At 44.7% G+C, this 18,452-nt stretch overlaps 1 protein-coding gene across 1 annotated transcript in view; it reads left to right on the top strand.

Annotated features, from left to right (window-relative positions):
- Positions 1-18,452, top strand: part of LOC311246201 (transcriptional repressor p66-beta-like) — a 139,451-nt gene that overhangs the window by 117,882 nt on the left and 3,117 nt on the right. The window contains exons 6-10 of the mRNA XM_084336318.1: positions 5,010-5,195; positions 5,463-5,853; positions 7,656-7,858; positions 15,103-15,213; positions 16,694-17,006. Coding sequence (XP_084192444.1) covers positions 5,010-5,195; positions 5,463-5,853; positions 7,656-7,858; positions 15,103-15,213; positions 16,694-17,006 — 1,204 coding nt within the window. The remainder of the gene's footprint in view (positions 1-5,009; positions 5,196-5,462; positions 5,854-7,655; positions 7,859-15,102; positions 15,214-16,693; positions 17,007-18,452) is intronic.

Here is an 18,452-nt window from a genome sequence, read left to right as displayed (position 1 = left end):
GACAACATTTTAAGTGGAATGTGGATGTGAGAATGCTATTCATCGACTACAGCTCGGCATTCAATACCATAGTCCCCTCCATACTCATAGCCAAGCTCAGGGACCTGGGCTTGGGCTATGACCTCTGCCAGTGGGTCTTGGACTTCCTGACTGGCAGACCCCAGGTGGTGAGAGCAGGCAACTGCACCTCCTCATCCATCACCCTCAACATAGGGGCCCCCCAGGGCTGTGTTCTGAGTCCCCTCCTCTACTCCCTGTACACACACGACTGTGTGGCTCAGCGGAGTAGCAATACAATCGTCAAATTTGCTGACGACACAGTGGTGGTGGGCCTGATCTCTGCCAACGACGAGAGGGCCTACCTGGAAGAGGTCAAGGTCCTGGCGGGATGGTGCCAGGAAAACAGCCTCTCCCTGAACGTCAGCAAAACAAAGGAGATGATTGTGGACTTCAGGAGGTCGGGGGTCAAGGACTACAGCCCCCTCAGCATCGACGGGGCACCGGTTGAGAGAGTCAACAGCTTCAAGTACCTCGGAGCCCACATATCCGAGGACTTGACATGGACCATACACATTAACAGTGTGGTGAAGAAGGCACGACAACGCCTCTACTTCCTCAGGCGCCTAAGGAAGTTCCAAGTCAGCCAGAAGATCCTTAAGAACTTCTACTCATGTACAATAGAGAGCATCTTGACCGGCAACATCACCTCCTGGTTTGGGAATAGCACTGCAAAAGACCAAAGCAGACTACAAAGAGTGACACGTTCAGCCGAACGCACAATTGGAGGGGGGCTCCCCACCCTCCAGAACATTTACTACAAGCGTTGCAAGGGGAAGGCTAAGAGAATTATTAAGGACTCGAGCCACCCGAACAACTGCCTCTTTGAACTGCTGCCGTCAGGCAAGCGATACAGGAGTCTCAAGGCGAGCACAGAAAGACTCAGAAGTAGCTTCTATCCCCAGGCCATCAGGCTGCTAAACGAACAATGAATGAACACTACACAACAACAACCACCAAACACACATAGCACACACATCCACACGCACACACTCACTTTAAACAAACACACTGTAGCACCCACTACACACACTTTATAGCACACACCCACTTTAAACAAACACACTGTAGCACCCACTCCCCACACTTTATATTTATGGATGAAGGATTGCACTACAACTCGTACACCTTACTGTAAATTGTACCTAAAATTGTACCTCATCCCATTTCTGCTTTGCACTAGATAGTACTGTACATTAGTACACTGCATAGTATTGTGTATTGTATATTATATGGTAACTCAGAACATTGTACATATGTCTATACCGAACAACTGTGACCTCATTTTCTTCTTCTAAATTCATGCTATATTATGTTATTATGTTATTTGATACTATCTTGTCTAGCACAGTCTCTGGAGCGTAACAGTAAGAAGCATTTTGTATGAAAGTATTCTGTACTTCTGTATGACAACTATTAAAGAACTTGAACTTGAACTTGGAACGATTGATATGCAATCGCTGGATCTTAATTAATATTTGATCTGCAACACCCAGTTTGACAGTTCGCCTGTACGTTCAAGTATAACGCAACACGAAATATAGAGGCGACGCAAAAGCATGCAAAGTCAAGACACAAACTGATTCACTCAAGTTGAAAATATTTCAATAGCTGAGCTGGGCAATAACTTTAGGTAGCAAACATTAAATACTTAACCTGTAAACATAAGACTGTTCTGACAGCACTATATTGATGTAAATAAGAGATTCAATGGGAAAAAAGTGTTTTAAATGCATAGGTATAATATATGCATTCATATGTAGGTCTATGTAGGTCTGTAGTGTTTTTAATGCATAGGTATAATATATGCATCCATAGGTAGGTCTATGTAGGTCGGTAGTGTTTTTAATGCATACTGTAGGTATACTATGTATTAATAGGTCTATATAGGTCTGTAGTGTTTTTAATGCATACTGTAGGTATAATATATGCATCCATAGGTAGGTCTATGTAGGTCTGTGGTGTTTTTATTGAGGGATTAGGTGTCCTTTGTGTTAAGGCAGAGAGAGAGAGCCAGAGCACAAGTATTTCATTGTATCTTTAATACACATTACAAAGAACTTGAACTTGAACTGCAATGAGGTTCACTAGCAGCTTGGAGAAGGGAGTTGTGTCGAGGGGGCGGGGCCATGGTGAGAGACTCAGCTCCACCCCTGGTTCCACCCAACAACAAAACATGCTGTAATAATTATAAAAATACCATATGGGTCGTAGTTTCCTACTATTACAGATTCTACCCATAACTACTTATTTAAAAATGTACCATTGTTACCATGGCTATCTTCATCACAATAACTATTGGTATCGCAATAGGTGTGTGGTTCAGGCCTGCTGTCTTCGAGTGTTCTGCCATCTCCTAAGATCTAACAATGTTTTTCATAGTGTGGGCTGGTCAGGACACAACTTATTCTCTGTAAGTGTCATGTAGTATGAATACCTCTCAAGTCCAAAATAGACATGTTGAATAAACCATGCCTGCTGGGTAAAGAGGCACGCCACTGAAATGAGGAAATCCAATATGTTATTAGTTAGTTAGTATTAGTTAGTATTTGTGAACATGAGCTCCTCTTTCCCCTAAAGCCAGAAACCAGAGAAGTAAGACTCAAACGTGTGATGTCATCAGGTTTATACAACGGCATGCAAATTTCTCGATTCTGATTGGCCATTCACACGTCTTTATTGGCAACAATCCACGGTCCTGGGCTCAGGACCCGCCCACAACCGAATCACATACCCCTCCCCGGCTCACTCCGGGAGAAAACAGGATCGCGGACAACAAATGGTTATGTTGAAAGCACCATAACGACTAAATATGAAGCGATTCTGTCAAGGGGAATGTGTTAGTCCTTTAAACAATGTTGGATGATGTAATTGATGGGTCTTGACTCAATCTAGAACAAAAGAAAAATCGCGGATTGATTGATAGATTAATTGATTGATTTAAATTTCTTCCTTCCTACTTTCTGACTGCAGCGTTCTCTCTCACACTGTCCGACGCTGGCGTACCCACAAACACACACACACACATACACACACACACACACACACACACACACACACACATACACACGCACACGCACACACACACTGTGACACACACACACACACACACGCACACACACACACACACACTCCTGTCTGCAACAGCGGGGGAGTCAGACTGAGAGAGAAGCAGCGCTGTTTTAAGTGAGCATGGTCTATTGAATTGATTGATTGGTTGATTGCTAATTTTATTACTGTACCCCTGGTTTCCAACTGGTTAAGTTTAGGCTAAAAGAAATAAATAAAAAAATAGGGCGAAGAAAACGTTTTTTTCCTATAGGGCAAAGAAAACGTTTTAATACATTTTCAATCAATCATTCCAATAATACACAGTTGGATGTGTTAGTTGGTTGGATGCACTTCAAGCTGCTTCCACATGAGGCAACTTCTCTCAATCATTCCAATAATACACAGTTGGATGTGTTAGTTTGGTTGGATGCACTTCAAGCTGCTTCCACATGGAGTTGTGGGAACTACTTTTTCTGGCGGATGGTTTTTTCAATAAATCTTCGATTAATGTGTGTTTATTGTATAGAAATAAGGTTGGATGAATCTGGCAGTTGTATAAAAGCTTTACACCACGTGCAGTCGTGATTTGTGACCAATAAACCATGCCTAGGGGGGTCTAACGACCCTCGGCTGCGCCTCGGGCCTAACAACCACCCCTAGGCATGGTTTATTGGTCACAAACCACTCCTGCGTGTGATGTAATGCTTAAATAAACTATAAAGTCTAGAGCTGCTCCATTGACAATGAATGTGAGACTGATTTAGTGGAGCCACAGAATGTTTGTTTTCTACCCAAATTAGCTTTATTCTATAGTAGTTCTCAGTTCTGAAACAGAAATGTACCCATCAGACCTTGTACCTTATGACATCACAAGTTTGAGTTTTAGCACTCTCATTTTTGAATGTGAGATTCAACATCAATACTGAATGTTTCACTCATATCTTTTATTGTCTTAGACCATAGTAACATGTCTGAATTCACTGTCTTAGACCATAATAACATGTATGAATTCACTGTCTTAGACCATAATAACATGTATGAATTCACTGTCTTAGGCTATGTGTCCACCAGGGACGTTTTATGAGTTGTCAGCTCCTTTCTGTCATTAATTTCTATGCTGGAGAAGCGACAGGCGCACTCCTCTTCCCAGAGCCGCGCCTCGCGTTTTATGAGCTCTCGGCGGTCGAGCGCTCCCAGCTCATAAAGTTGAAACTAGTTCAACTTTTTGGAAAGGAGCGCGCTCATCAAGGTAACTCATCGAGGAAGGGGCGGAGCCGCGGCTGGAGCGAGCCTCAGAAAAACGCTCAGAGCTTTTTTTCTTTTATTTTTTTTCAAAGCGATCCGCCTTGAAAAAAACGTCCCTGGTGGACACATAGCCTTAGACCATAATAACATGTTTGAATCCACTGTCTTAGACCATAATAACATGTATGAATTCACTTTCTTAGACCAGAGGAATAACATGTATGAATTCACTTTCTTAGACCAGAGAAATTACATGTATGAATTCTGAAATTGGATATAGTTCCCTTTTAAAAGGAACACGCCAACATCATGGGAAATGTGCTTACCTGGCTGCAAGCTAGCCTAGCTTAGCACAAATTAATGAAAGCGGATATGGAACGCTACCCTTGCTTAAAACTCCAGGGGAGGTGTTTTTGGACGACAGCAGGGCTAGCGGGTCCAAATCCGCATCCATTAATTCGTGCTAAGCTAGGCTAGCTCGCAGCCAGATAGCTTTCTAGGAAATTGGTATCTATCTTCTTGTCCGACTCTGGAGAAGACAGTGAGCACATTTCCCACTATGTTGCCATGTTCCTTTAAGCAGGATGCATGCCGTCCTATTAGCACACAGCAATCTGGGTCCTCACTGATCAAACTCTTTGTCTCCGTGTCCTCAGGGACATTCTGTGATCAGGTCCGCCACCAACAGCTCGCTGTCCCACATGATGTCCCAGCGGGTCATTGCACCCAACCCCGCCCAGCTGCAGGCCCAGAGGCTGGCTCAGAAGCAGGCCGGCATGCGGGTCTCCTCCGGCAACACCAGCAGCAACATCGTGAGCTACCAGCTGAATGACTACCAGCAGGTACCAGACTCTCCAGAACACACCAGAGCATGGCCCCTTTTCACATCTATTGTATCAGTTAAAGGTGCTATACATAGTGTTATAAACTGTATTAGTGTTACATGAGTCTACATTTATATAGTATATTAGTCTTATGTATAAGTGTTATAAACTATATTAGTCTTTATGTCTAAGTGTTATGCAATATATTAGTCTCATATGAGTCTAAGTGTTACACAGAATATTAGTCTGACATGAGTCTAACTATAAGTGCCATCCTCCTACCAGCAGATGGCAGCCTCCCAGCGCTCCGCTGCCTCGTCCACCTCCTCCACCACCTCCTCCTCCGGCTCCTCTGCTGCCATGTACATGAGTCTGGCCCACATGCAGGCGGTGGGCGCCGTGTCCTCGGCCGGCACCTCCAGCCCGGTGGCCATGCACAGTCCTGGGGGGGCGGTGGCGGCGGCGGCGGCCATGGCGGGCTCTATGGCGGATCCGGCCAGTAGCCAGGCGGCCGCCAAGCTGGCCCTCAGGAAGCAGCTGGAGAAGACCCTGCTGGAGATCCCTCCGCCCAAACCGCCCTCGGCGCTCCTCCACTTCCTGCCGGCCGCGGCCAATGGAGAGTTCATCTACATGATCGGTCTGGAGGAGGTGGTGCAGAGTGTCCTGGACAGCCAGGGTAGGTTCTGAACCAGTAGTCAGGTTAGGTTCTGAACCAGTAGTCAAGAGTGTCCTGGACAGCCAGGGTAGGTTCTGAACCAGTAGTCAGTGTCCTGGACAGCCAGGGTAGGTTCTGAACCAGTAGTCAGGTTAGGTTCTGAACCAGTAGTCAGAGTGTCCTGGACAGCCAGGGTAGGTTCTGAACCAGTAGTCAGGTTAGGTTCTGAACCAGTAGTCAGAGTGTCCTGGACAGCCAGGGTAGGTTCTGAACCAGTAGTCAGTGTCCTGGACAGCCAGGGTAGGTTCTGAACCAGTAGTCAAGAGTGTCCTGGACAGCCAGGGTAGGTTCTGAACCAGTAGTCAAGAGTGTCCTGGACAGCCAGGGTAGGTTCTGATCCAGTAGTCCTGACAGACAGGGTAGGTTCTGATCCAGTAGTCCTGACAGCCAGGGTAGGTTCTGATCCAGTAGTCCTGACAGACAGGGTAGGTTCTGATCCAGTAGTCTTGGCAGACAGGGTAGGTTCTGATCCAGTAGTCTTGACAGCCAGGGTAGGTTCTGATCCAGTAGTCTTGACAGCCAGGGTAGGTTCTGATCCAGTAGTCCTGACAGCCAGGGTAGGTTCTGATCCAGTAGTCTTGGCAGACAGGGTAGGTTCTGATCCAGTAGTCTTGACAGCCAGGGTAGGTTCTGATCCAGTAGTCCTGACAGCCAGGGTAGGTTCTGATCCAGTAGTCTTGGCAGACAGGGTAGGTTCTGATCCAGTAGTCTTGACAGCCAGGGTAGGTTCTGATCCAGTAGTCCTGACAGACAGGGTAGGTTCTGATCCAGTAGTCTTGGCAGACAGGGTAGGTTCTGAACCAGTAGTCTTGACAGACAGGGTAGGTTCTGATCCAGTAGTCTTGGCAGACAGGGTAGGTTCTGATCCAGTAGTCTTGGCAGACAGGGTAGGTTCTGAACCATAATAATAATCAATCAATAAACACTTGAAAGTATATTTTAGTATACATTTATGTATTCTGAAAGTATAAACAAATTGTGTTAAGTTGTACTTTTGATGTGTTTGTGGTCATTTCTGCTTACCAAAATAGTACATATTTAGTACATAAGTACAGCTTAAGTTTGGTAAACTTCTCAGTGTTCTTAGATTATACTTTAATGACTATTATACTAAACATGTGCTTTGAATTAGTACACGAAAGGAAGCACATAACAAGTACCAAAAATGCATTGCAAGTATACTCATAAAGGTACATATGGGTGGCGGCTGGGTGGCGCAGCGGACTAAGCGCTCGTCACCAACGCGAGAGACACTGGTATCGAATCCGGCTGTCAGCGTTGCTTCCGGCTTGGCCGGCCGTCATACTGGCTCAATTGGCAGAGTCAGCGGGAGGCAAGCCGGTGGGGTGGTATTCTGGTTGTTGTAAACAGCGACTCCTACAGGTCGGTCAGGGCGCCTGCACAGCGAGGGAGGGAGATGGTGAGGGTAGTGTGACCTCCCACACGTTACACCAATGAGAGTCCGCGCTGGCAGGTGAAAAGATGCTGCTGGCTGTCTCCTATGTATCGGAGGAAGCATCTGATAGACTTCAGGGCTCCCTAGACCGACCAGTGGGGGGCACATGTGAGCAACGACCAGGAAGGGGAGGGGGGGAATTGGCATAACGACTAAATTGGGATGGGAGAAAAACACAGAAAAATAGGAGAAAAAAAGTGGATAAAAAAAAAGTACATATGAGTAGAAATATACTTTAATCACATAATATACTAAAAATATATTTTCACTATGGAAAGATTGACAATTTTTTTACTTGTCTGTGTAGGGAAGCTGTGTTACCCTATGTCCACCATGGAGCCCTTCTCCTGTGGCCAATGTAAGACCGACTTCACGCCTCACTGGAAGCAGGAGAAGGGCGGGCGCATCCTCTGCGAGACCTGCATGACATCCAATCAGAAGAAGGCCCTGAAGGCGGAACACACCAATAGGCTGAAGAATGCCTTCGTCAAGGCCCTGCAACAGGAGCAGGTCTGTGTGTGTGTCTGTGTCTGTGTGTGTGTCATCGTCTTCCACTGTGCTCCGTTGTTACCATTACTTCCATTAATTTCCCAAATTTCAAAGCGATTGATATTTAAAGGGATAGTTCAGATTTCTTTTGGAACCCTAGCCCTACTTCTTACTCAGCAATGATGTTGGTGATCGGTAGAAATAGGGCTAGGGTTCCAAAAGATCTGAACTGTCCCTTTAAAGTGTGGGGCGAGGTAGAGCAGACGTCTGGTAATCGGTTCAATTCCCGCTCCTCCCGGGCGCCTGAATGCCTTCTACAACAGAACTGCGTTTCCGCGTCTCTGATTGGCTAGGTAATTTCTGGTCATGTGACATGTACGCCCAATCGTGGGGCCGCAAGTTTCTACACTGGTTAAGCTTAGGCGCTCGTTCGAAGTTGGTTAAGGTTAGAGTTTGTCTTAGAGCATGGCGATAGAACGCCAGGTAGTTTGCAGGCTGTTAGACCCGGAAATAGGCGCAGAACTTGCTGTCCCACGATTGGCACACATGTCACATGACCTGGCCAATCAGAGCGCAAAACTCGAACGCGGAAACACAGTTCCGTTGTAGAAGGCATACACGCCTCCCGGGCAGCGTGTCACAAGTAAGCAGGACAGGTGTAACAGGTAAGCGCAGGTGTAGGCCAGACACACTCAGCAGAGACAGGGCGCAGGCCAGACACACTCAGCAGAGACAGGACGCAGGCCAGACACACTCAGCAGAGACAGGACGCAGGCCAGACACACTCTGCAGAGACAGGAGGCAGGGCACAGGCCAGACACACTCAGCAGAGACAGGAGGCAGGGCACAGGCCAGACACACTCAGCAGAGACAGGAGGCAGGCCAGACACACTCAGCAGAGACAGGACGCAGGCCAGACACACTCAGCAGAGACAGGGCACAGGCCAGACACACTCAGCAGAGACAGGACGCAGGCCAGACACACTCAGCAGAGACAGGACGCAGGCCAGACACACTCAGCAGAGACAGGACGCAGGCCAGACACACTCTGCAGAGACAGAATGCAGGCCAGACACACTCAGCAGAGACAGGACGCAGGCCAGACACACTCAGCAGAGACAGGACGCAGACCAGACACACTCAGCAGAGACAGGACGCAGGCCAGACACACTCAGCAGAGACAGGACGCAGGCCAGAGACAGGACGCAGGGCAGACACTCAGCAGAGACAGGACGCAGGCCAGACACACTCAGCAGAGACAGGATGCAGGCCAGACACACTCAGCAGAGACAGGACACAGGCCAGACACACTCAGCAGAGACGGGACGCAGGGCAGACACTCAGCAGAGACAGGGCACAGGCCAGACACACTCAGCAGAGACAGGACGCAGGCCAGACACACTCAGCAGAGACAGGACGCAGGCCAGACACACTCACAGGCATTAAAGCGTTCCGTCTTGAGACGGATTTCCGTCAATTTGATTATATTTATATAATATTTTGATTTATATTTATATAAAAAAAATATTTACTTTTTTTTTATTAAATTTTTTTATGAAGTTTGCCAATAGGCATGTATCAGGCTGTCCCCGACTAAGGATTTGGATGGTCACTAGGATTGGCCAAAATTTTACGTTAGTCGACTATTGGTCGACAAAAAAACAAAAAAAGTATAATACTTTTAATTTATTTATTATTATTATTATTATTATTTTTTATCATTCCATTTGGACTGTGGGGGGTGCTTAATGTCTGAAGGAGTCGACTGAAGGCTTCTTGTCCTCTGCAAAAGCATGCAATTGGTCCACTGATGGATACATCTTGATATTTGTCTAGTCTAGTGTGTTCATTAGATGGGTGAAATCTTCTTTCAGTGCCTCTGTGCCTGTTTTCGTAGGCAGTTAGCCTCTGGTATGCACGCCATTAGCGTTAGCCACGCTTCTAGGCCTCTTTTCTTTTGGAAAGAATAACAAAAAAATTTTAAATGTTTTTTTTTTTTTTTTTATTATTATTATTATTATATTCGACTAAGAGCTTGGCCAGTTGACTACGGCTCCTTTCGACCGATTAGTCGACTAATCGATTAATAGGGGTCAGCCCTAATCAGTAGTATTGGCAGTGGTAGTAGTCGTAATAGTAATCCAGTCTATTTTTTTATTTTCTAAAAAATAAACTAGTTCAACACAGGCAACCACTTTTGCTTAATTTCTTTGATGGCTCAAATGTATGCTCTAGTGCATAGGTGTCAAACTCATGGCCCGCGGGCCAAATGTGGCCCGCCACGTCATTTGATGTGGCCCCCAAGAGCTCTGGCAATTTTTTATTTTTATTTTTTATTTTTTTTAAACATTAATCTTGGGTTAAAAAATTGCGGCGTTAAAATAATTGTGGGTTAATGCGTTAATAAAGCTTTAACTTTGACAGCCTTAGTTATTACACATTCTTACACATACATGTATGTTGAACATCTGAGGTATTGATGAAGTAACAAAGGAAAAAAGCCAAAAGCACTTACTCCTCAGACATTCTTTGACAATTTTACAGCCCAAAATACAAAAAAGATCCAGGCGGAATAGGTAACAAAGGGTTGAAGAAATATTGTCTGAACTGTCAGATGCAAACTGGCTGTGTGACATAACCGAGCATCTCGCTCAATTGAATAAGAAGCTGTAGGGACGCGAACAAGTCCCACCCAAAACTTGACCAATATAGTTGTGAACTGAGACAACCCTTATTTTGTTATTTTTGAGTACAGTTACAGTTGTGTGTTCATGCAGACACATAATAGCAATTTCATTACGAGTTGAAAATGGTGGACCCTGATGTAAACAAGTCGAAAGTCTTTCTCTGGTCTACATCCCCTTAACAATTGTGTGTATTGAGCTGTACTGTACTGTACCCATTCTGCAATCTGTTAATTAAAGTTAATTAAACTATCTTCCATTAGTTGGATGTATGGCCTCTGCAAGGTTGTGTGCAGCCATTTGTTTTTGTAACATCTGCTACATCTGTCCCACGTGTTCTTTGCAGCTCAGTTGTTAGTTCTGCCCCTCTTGACTGTGACAAAAAGGTTTTGAACAAACTTAATGTCATAGCTTGTATTTGATGATCTTCTTCTTTGTTATTTACTTGAATGGTTTGATAATTGATTAATGGAGTAATATGGGGTTCTGATCAACAAAAGATTTGTTAAAATAACATAAGCTAACATATATTTTTACATCTATGCAAATGCATATGCAATATGTATAACTTGAATAAGTAATAAATACAGAAACAACATGTTTAACAATATGTAAATAAGTAGCTACATTTATTTTACATTACATTAACATTTATACGGTCTTTGGCCCTTTGAGGGCAACCATAATGCTGATGTGGCCCTCTGTGAAAATGAGTTTGACACCCCTGCTCTAGTGTCTAGTCGATTTTGTGTTTTGAGCACAAAGTTCATCATAGATCTAGCCTCTTAATTTTGCTCTCAAAGTGCACCAGATTGATGCATTTAACTTTAAAACTTAAAAAAAAAATTAAATGTTCCTGGGGGGGCCGAGGTTCACCCACCACCACAGTCTCACTAAATCCTGTGGGAAACACTGAGGATTCACATTTTTTCTACCGCTGTGGGTAGGGCGTTCCACATTGTTGTGGCATAATTGCGAAACGTGTTTAGTCCCTTTGTATGATAACAAGCCTTTTAGTTCATGGTTCAAAGTAATGGGAAAAGGGTGCTAGCTCGCCATCAATCAGAAGCTAGCCACAAGACTTGCGTTCACGCTCTCCAGCACACAGCCTCCCTGCCTGGCACAACAACCACAACAGTAGGGTCTATAGTCACAGTCAGGACAGTAGGCTCTACAAGTAGGCTCCCTTAAAACGCTAACGCTATTAAAAAAAAATACAGTGGAGTAGGGGTGGACGGTATAAACGGTATACGGTATAAACGGTATGAATTTGCTCTACGGTATGGATTTTGACTATACCGTGTAACCGGTAGTGCAGCTCTAAAATAGCAATGACGTCATGTAACCACAGCGCGACTATTTCACTCGCATTTGCCCCTAAAAATAGATAGAATTAGTCATAGATAATAGATATGTGCGAACTGGAAAAAGTTATTTAGGAGGCTTCGCGCAGTGGGCGTGCCAGCCCCTACCGCACGCATGTAAACACGGGTCTAGTAGTCTAGTGGGACGGGACACGGGAGGACGGCGGCGTCTCCCTGAGCTAACGTTAGCTTAGCTACCGTTACAAAATGACCCAGTCAACTATTCACTTTTAGTTTAATACATGATGAGGCATTGTCTAACCGAACGGTATCTAGTCGGCCAGCTACCGATAGCTCCTGACATCAACAAACGCTCCACAAAGTCTAGTAGAGACGTGTGTGCTACCTGTTAGCTGTTAGCTCACGTTAACGCAAGTTAGTTCACCGTTCAAAACGAAATGTCCCATTGAACTAAATAATTCACTGAGGCGTTGTATTAACGTTATATATCCGGCTAGCAGTAGCTACAGATAGCTCCTGATATCAATGTCTTATAACACTGATTCGATGCGTATTCGAGCTGAGGGCTTGCTGAGCACAGTTGAGTAACGTTATACCAATACAATAGGGTCCAGGTGCAGCGCCGGAGAATCCTGGCCGTAGCTCTGCTCGAGGCTACTCGAGTATAGGTCCAGGTGCAGCTCCGGAGAATCCTGGCCGTAGCTCTGCTCGAGGCTACTCGAGTATAGGTCCAGGTGCAGCTCCGGAGAATCCTGGCCGTAGCTGGAGGCTACTAGAGTACACACAGACAGTGGAGCTTGTTGCGTGGTGGCGATGTCTCGCAGATAATACAAGTACAAGTCTAATTATATAATATATATATTTTATAAAAAAAATAAAAAAATTATATAAAATAAAATTACATTTTTTTAATCAAAAACGATGATACCGTGATATATACCGTTACCGTCTATGCTTCAAATTATACCGTGATATACATTTTAGACCATACCGTCCACCCCTACAGTGGAGGTTAAAATAAGAATATGACTTGGCCTGAAAAAAAGTTCAGTCAGGAGATTTCTTTTTGCTTTAATCCCTGCACTCAGCAGAGACAGAACGCAGGCCAGACACACTCAGCAGAGACAGAACGCAGGCCAGACACACTCAGCAGAGACAGAATGCAGGCCAGACACACTCAGCAGAGACAGAATGCAGGCCAGACACACTCAGCAGAGACAGGACGCAGGCCAGACACACTCTGCAGAGACAGGACGCAGGCCAGACACACTCTGCAGAGACAGAATGCAGGCCAGACACACTCAGCAGAGACAGGACGCAGGCCAGACACACTCTGCAGAGACAGAATGCAGGCCAGACACACTCAGCAGAGACAGGACGCAGGCCAGACACACTCTGCAGAGACAGAATGCAGGCCAGACACACTCAGCAGAGACAGGACGCAGGCCAGACACACTCAGCAGAGACGGGACGCGGGGCAGACACACTCTGCAGAGACAGGACGCAGGCCAGACACACTCAGCAGAGACGGGACGCAGGCCAGACACACTCAGCAGACAGGAGGCAGGGCAGGACAAGGCTTTCACCTCTAGGAGGAGACTGGCACCTCTACTACATACAGACAGACAGACTCCACTCTGTTTCTGCATACTTTCAGAAGATAACTTTAAACATAGAAACAAGCATTCTATCACATTCTAACCAACACAAGGCTAGCAACCACCAAAGAGACAGTAATATTACTTATTTTCAGAAGTCAATATTTCTTAAATATATTGAAATTAGGCATTTGATTTTTTGTGTTACTTTTTCTTACCAAGAGTACAAGAAGTTTGGTAAACATTAAATTTTTTTTTTTTTTTTTTTTTTTTTACACGTGTACTTAGATTACACTCACATCATATTAATGACTATCATATAATACCTTGCAAGTATACTCTCAGAAAAGTACATATCGGTAGAAATATACTTTTAACATACTTGATACACTAAGAATATATTTTCAGTATGTCAGAATGTGGAGAACAGACAGACAGACAGACATTAAGTGATTACGGTAAGTTAGTACCATTGACCTCCTTTCATTCACTGGCCTGTTGAAACCTGCAGTCCGGGAAGTGACCTACTCTTGTTCACAATAATACGTTTATGGGCCGTCATTGTCCAGACAGTCACCGTCAGTGACTCCCTCACCCACAGTAAACTCCAGGACTTGTGTTTATATTGCCCTGTGTTTCTGTTTTTATTCCATGGGCGTGACCCTGGTTATCATTGTTTATGACATCATACACAGAGAAAGTCATGCGGTGTATTCATGCAAGTGTGTTTGCTGCTTGCGTTCCCCTATGAAAGAGTCTCATGGTAGTATGATGGTAATAAAACAAATGTATTGTAGAAAGAAATACCATGATACCTTTATAGAAATACCATCATACTTTTTTTTTATACCATGATACCTTTATAGAAATACCATCATATTTTTCTTTTTTTAAATACCATGCTACCTTTATAGAAATACCATCATACTTTTTTTTAGAAATATCATAATAATTATTTTTTAAATACCATGATACCTTTTTAGAAATACCATGATACTTTTTTAGAAATGCCATCATACCTTTTAAGACATGCCATGATACTTTTTTAGAAATATCATGATACCTTTTTAGAAATACCATCATACTTTTCCGTAAGGGTTTGCATATGTCTGTGCCTGCGTCTGGATGTATGCATATTGTATGTATTTTTGCTAGTTTGCATTTACACTTCGTTCTTCCATGTCCAGAGCACTCTCTGCTGCCTTTAACTGTAGATGCTTGTTCTCTGTTGATTTGCCCTCAGTACTCATCATGTCGCCTACTAACTATGTTGGCGGTACAATAATCTTTAGTTCATTCTGCCCTCAGTACTCATCATGTCGCCTACTAACTATGTTGGCGGTACAATAATCTTTAGTTCATTCTGCCCTCAGTACTCATCATGTCGCCTACTAACTATGTTGGCGGTACAATAATCTTTAGTTCATTCTGCTGTCACACTTGTTACAAGTCGCTCTGCATAAGAGTGTCTGCATTCAGGATGACCGTGGCTCAGGAGGTATAGCGGTCGTCTGGTAAACCAAAGGTTCCCCAGTTCGATTCCGGCTCCTCCCGGGCAGCGTGTTGGAAGTGTCCTTGAGCAAGACACTTAACCCCCTAACTGCATAAGTTGCATTAAAGTCCTTCATGTGTAAGTTGTGTGTGTTTTTGTTTTCCAGGAGATTGAGCAGAGAATTCAACTGCAAGCTGCCCTGGCAACCAGCGCTGCTCAGACCGCCGCCAGCGCCAGCAAGGCTGAGAGCATGAGCAGACATCACACACACCGACAGGTAGGGTACATACTACTGTAGCTTCAGGTAGGGTACATACTACTGTAGCTTCAGGTAGACTACATACTACTGTAGCTTCAGGTAGACTACATACTACTGTAGCTTCAGGTAGGCTACATACTACTGTAGCTTCAGGTAGACTACATACTACTGTAGCTTCAGGTAGACTACATACTACTGTAGCTTCAGGTAGACTACATACTACTGTAGCTTCAGGTAGACTACATACTACTGTAGCTTCAGGTTGCTGCCAGCCTCCCTTTATGTCTGCCAGCAGGTTTGGCGTCTTAGTCTTTATTCAATGCCTCGTTGTTGAAACTACTGAAAACTCAAGGCTTTAGGCTTTATTCCCTGTCTCATTGTTGAAACTACTGAAAACTCAAGGCTTTAGTCTTTATTCACTGTTGTTGCTGAAACGACTGAAAACTCAAGGCGTTAGTCTTTATTCACTGTCTCGTTGTTGAAACTACTGAAAACTCAAGGCCTTAGTCTTTTCCAAAGTATAATGGAGGCTGAGAAATTACATCTCAGACTCGGATGTGTATGTATTTGTGAGGAAGAGGAAGCTGGACCTGCGCTCAGATGTGTGTATCTGTGAGGAAGAGGAAGCTGGACCTGCGCTCGGTAAAAGAGTATTGCATGCGTTGCGTGGTTCAAGGCTGTGGTAGCTATAAACAAATATGAAAAAGAGAGCAAATACATTTTCAGAAGCTTCCCAGTTTGTTCGGACCCCGTCCAGGACTAGTGGAGGTGATTTGATATCATTGCGCACATTTGAATGGCTTGTATTAGAGGGATACAGTAATTTTAGATCAAACAAACAACATAATAATAATAATAATAATAATAATAATAATAATAATAATAATAATAATAATAATAATAATAATAATAATAATAATAATAATAATAATAATAATAATAATAATAATAGTTATTAATAATAATGACTTGGATTTATATAGCGCTCTTCACTGACCCAGAGCGCTTCACAGAGTCCATTATTCGTTCATACACAGTCATACCGGTGGTGGTAAGCTACAATTGCAGCCAGAGCTGCCCTGAGGCAGACTCACGGAAGCGTGGCGAATAATCATCGCCTACGGCCCCTCCGACCACCACCAACATTCATTCACATGCATACACATTCATACGAGGCAAGTAGGTTAAGTGTCTTGCCCAAGGACACAACGGCAGTGGGATGGACATGGGCTTGAGCGGGATTCAAACCACCAACCCTTCGATCATTGGACGACCCGCTCTACCCCTGAGCCACGCCGCCCCACAATGATTTGAGTGTGAATTACCTACCTGACCACTTTCAAGTTGAGTGTTTTTACACATTGTTTCAACATAAATGGCAGTGAATGACGTTTAAAAATGTAGGCTGAGATCTACTAAAGTGTGTGTGTGTGTGTGTGTGTGTGTGTGTGTGTGTGTGTGTGTGTGTGTGTGTGTGTGTGTGTCTGCGTACCCCCAGGCCCCTCTGCCCCAGGCGTCCCAGTCCCAGGCCTCCCTCCAGAGGGGTCTGTCAGGCTCTGCGCGAGGCGTCCTCTCCAACTTCGCCCAGGCCTCCCAGCTCTCTGTGGCCAGCAGCCTGCTGGGCATGACGGGCAGCAAGCACTGCGGCCAGGTGGGAGTTAGCGGGCACAGCGGACACAGCGGACACAGCGGACACAGTGGACACAGCGGGCACAGTGGACACAGCGGACACAGCGGGCACAGCCGGATACAGCAGCAGCAGCAGCAGCACATCCAGCATGACAGCCGACGCCAACTCTACAGCATTCCTGGTGAGTGGAGGAGTGTGAGGATAGGTGAGAGCAGTCAGGGACACATGTGAGGATAGGTGAAAGCAGACATGTGAGGATAGGTGAAAGCAGACATGTGAGGATAGGTGAAAGCAGACATGTGAGGATAGGTGAAGCAGTCAGGGACACATGTGAGGATAGGTGAAAGCAGACAGGGACACATGTGAGGATAGGTGAAAGCAGACAGGGACACATGTGAGGATAGGTGAAAGCAGACAGGGACACATGTGAGGATAGGTGAAAGCAGACAGGGACACATGTGAGGATAGGTGAAAGCAGACAGGGACACATGTGAGGATAGGTGAAAGCAGTCAGGGACACATGTGAGGATAGGTGAAAGGAGACAAGGACATATATGAATATAGTTAAAGGAGACAAGGACACATATATTAATATACTGTAGGTCAAAAGAGACATATGTGACTATGAGAATATGTAAAAAGAGCTTGGGAGGAAAGCGGTCAGATTAACTACCATTAGCTGCAACACATTGAGAAAAACATTAATCGTCTGGGTACCTGGTTTCTTAACCCTTTCAGTCACTGGCTGCTGCCCATTGAAAGCTATAGTTTTAGAATTCTAACATAGAATTCTGAGGAAATATGTATGAAAAAAGGTACAACTGAAAGTAGGGGTGGACGGTATAAACGGTATACGGTATAAACGGTATTAATTTGCTCTACGGTATGGATTTTGACTATACCGTGTAACCGGTAGAGCAGCTCTAAAATAGCAATGACGTCATGTAACCACATCGCATTTGCCCCTAAAAATAGATAGAATTAGTCATAGATAATAGATATGTGCAAACTGGAAAAAGTTATTTAGGAGGCTTCGCGCAGTGGGCGTGTCAACACGCAATTGTCATTTCATAATAAACACATATCACCGCGGCGCACAGCAAGTTTCAATTTCAGTTCCTGGCATTTTTAACCAGTGGAGAAAGGTAAGAGATGTCCCTATCGTTTTTCTTATATGAATTATTCTACGTTAATAAAACATACCTGGTGATCAACTACAGTTTGCTGTAAACATTATGATATGCGTGTAGTGTTATGATAACGAGAGGACGGGAGGACGGCTGCAGCAGTGGATTTGCGAATAGCATGCAGCTGCAGAGCCGCAGAGCCAGCGGCGCTTTCAGGTCTCACAGGCCCGCTCAACAGCGCCCCCCCACCCAACGGCTGAAAGCTGTGACCAGACCTGAAAGCGCCGCTGGCTCTGCGGCTCTGCAGCTACATATGCTTCTAGCAAAATCCAGCATCCAGCCCGCTGTTTGCAATGGGAGCAGCACGGACTCGGGACTTATTTTATTTGGAATATAATGACTTTATACGCAAAAGTAACCTAGTTTTAAGTTAAAATATTATAAATCTACATGCCTTGAGGATGTCATTCTTTATATAGCCTGCCTATCAGGCAAAAAAA

This window comes from Notolepis coatsorum (genome assembly GCF_963971535.1).
Source record: "Notolepis coatsorum genome assembly, chromosome: 19".
NCBI lineage: Eukaryota > Metazoa > Chordata > Actinopteri > Aulopiformes > Paralepididae > Notolepis > Notolepis coatsorum.
The sequence above is the reverse complement of the archived record's forward strand: the minus strand, read 5'-3'. Positions and strand labels throughout refer to the sequence as shown.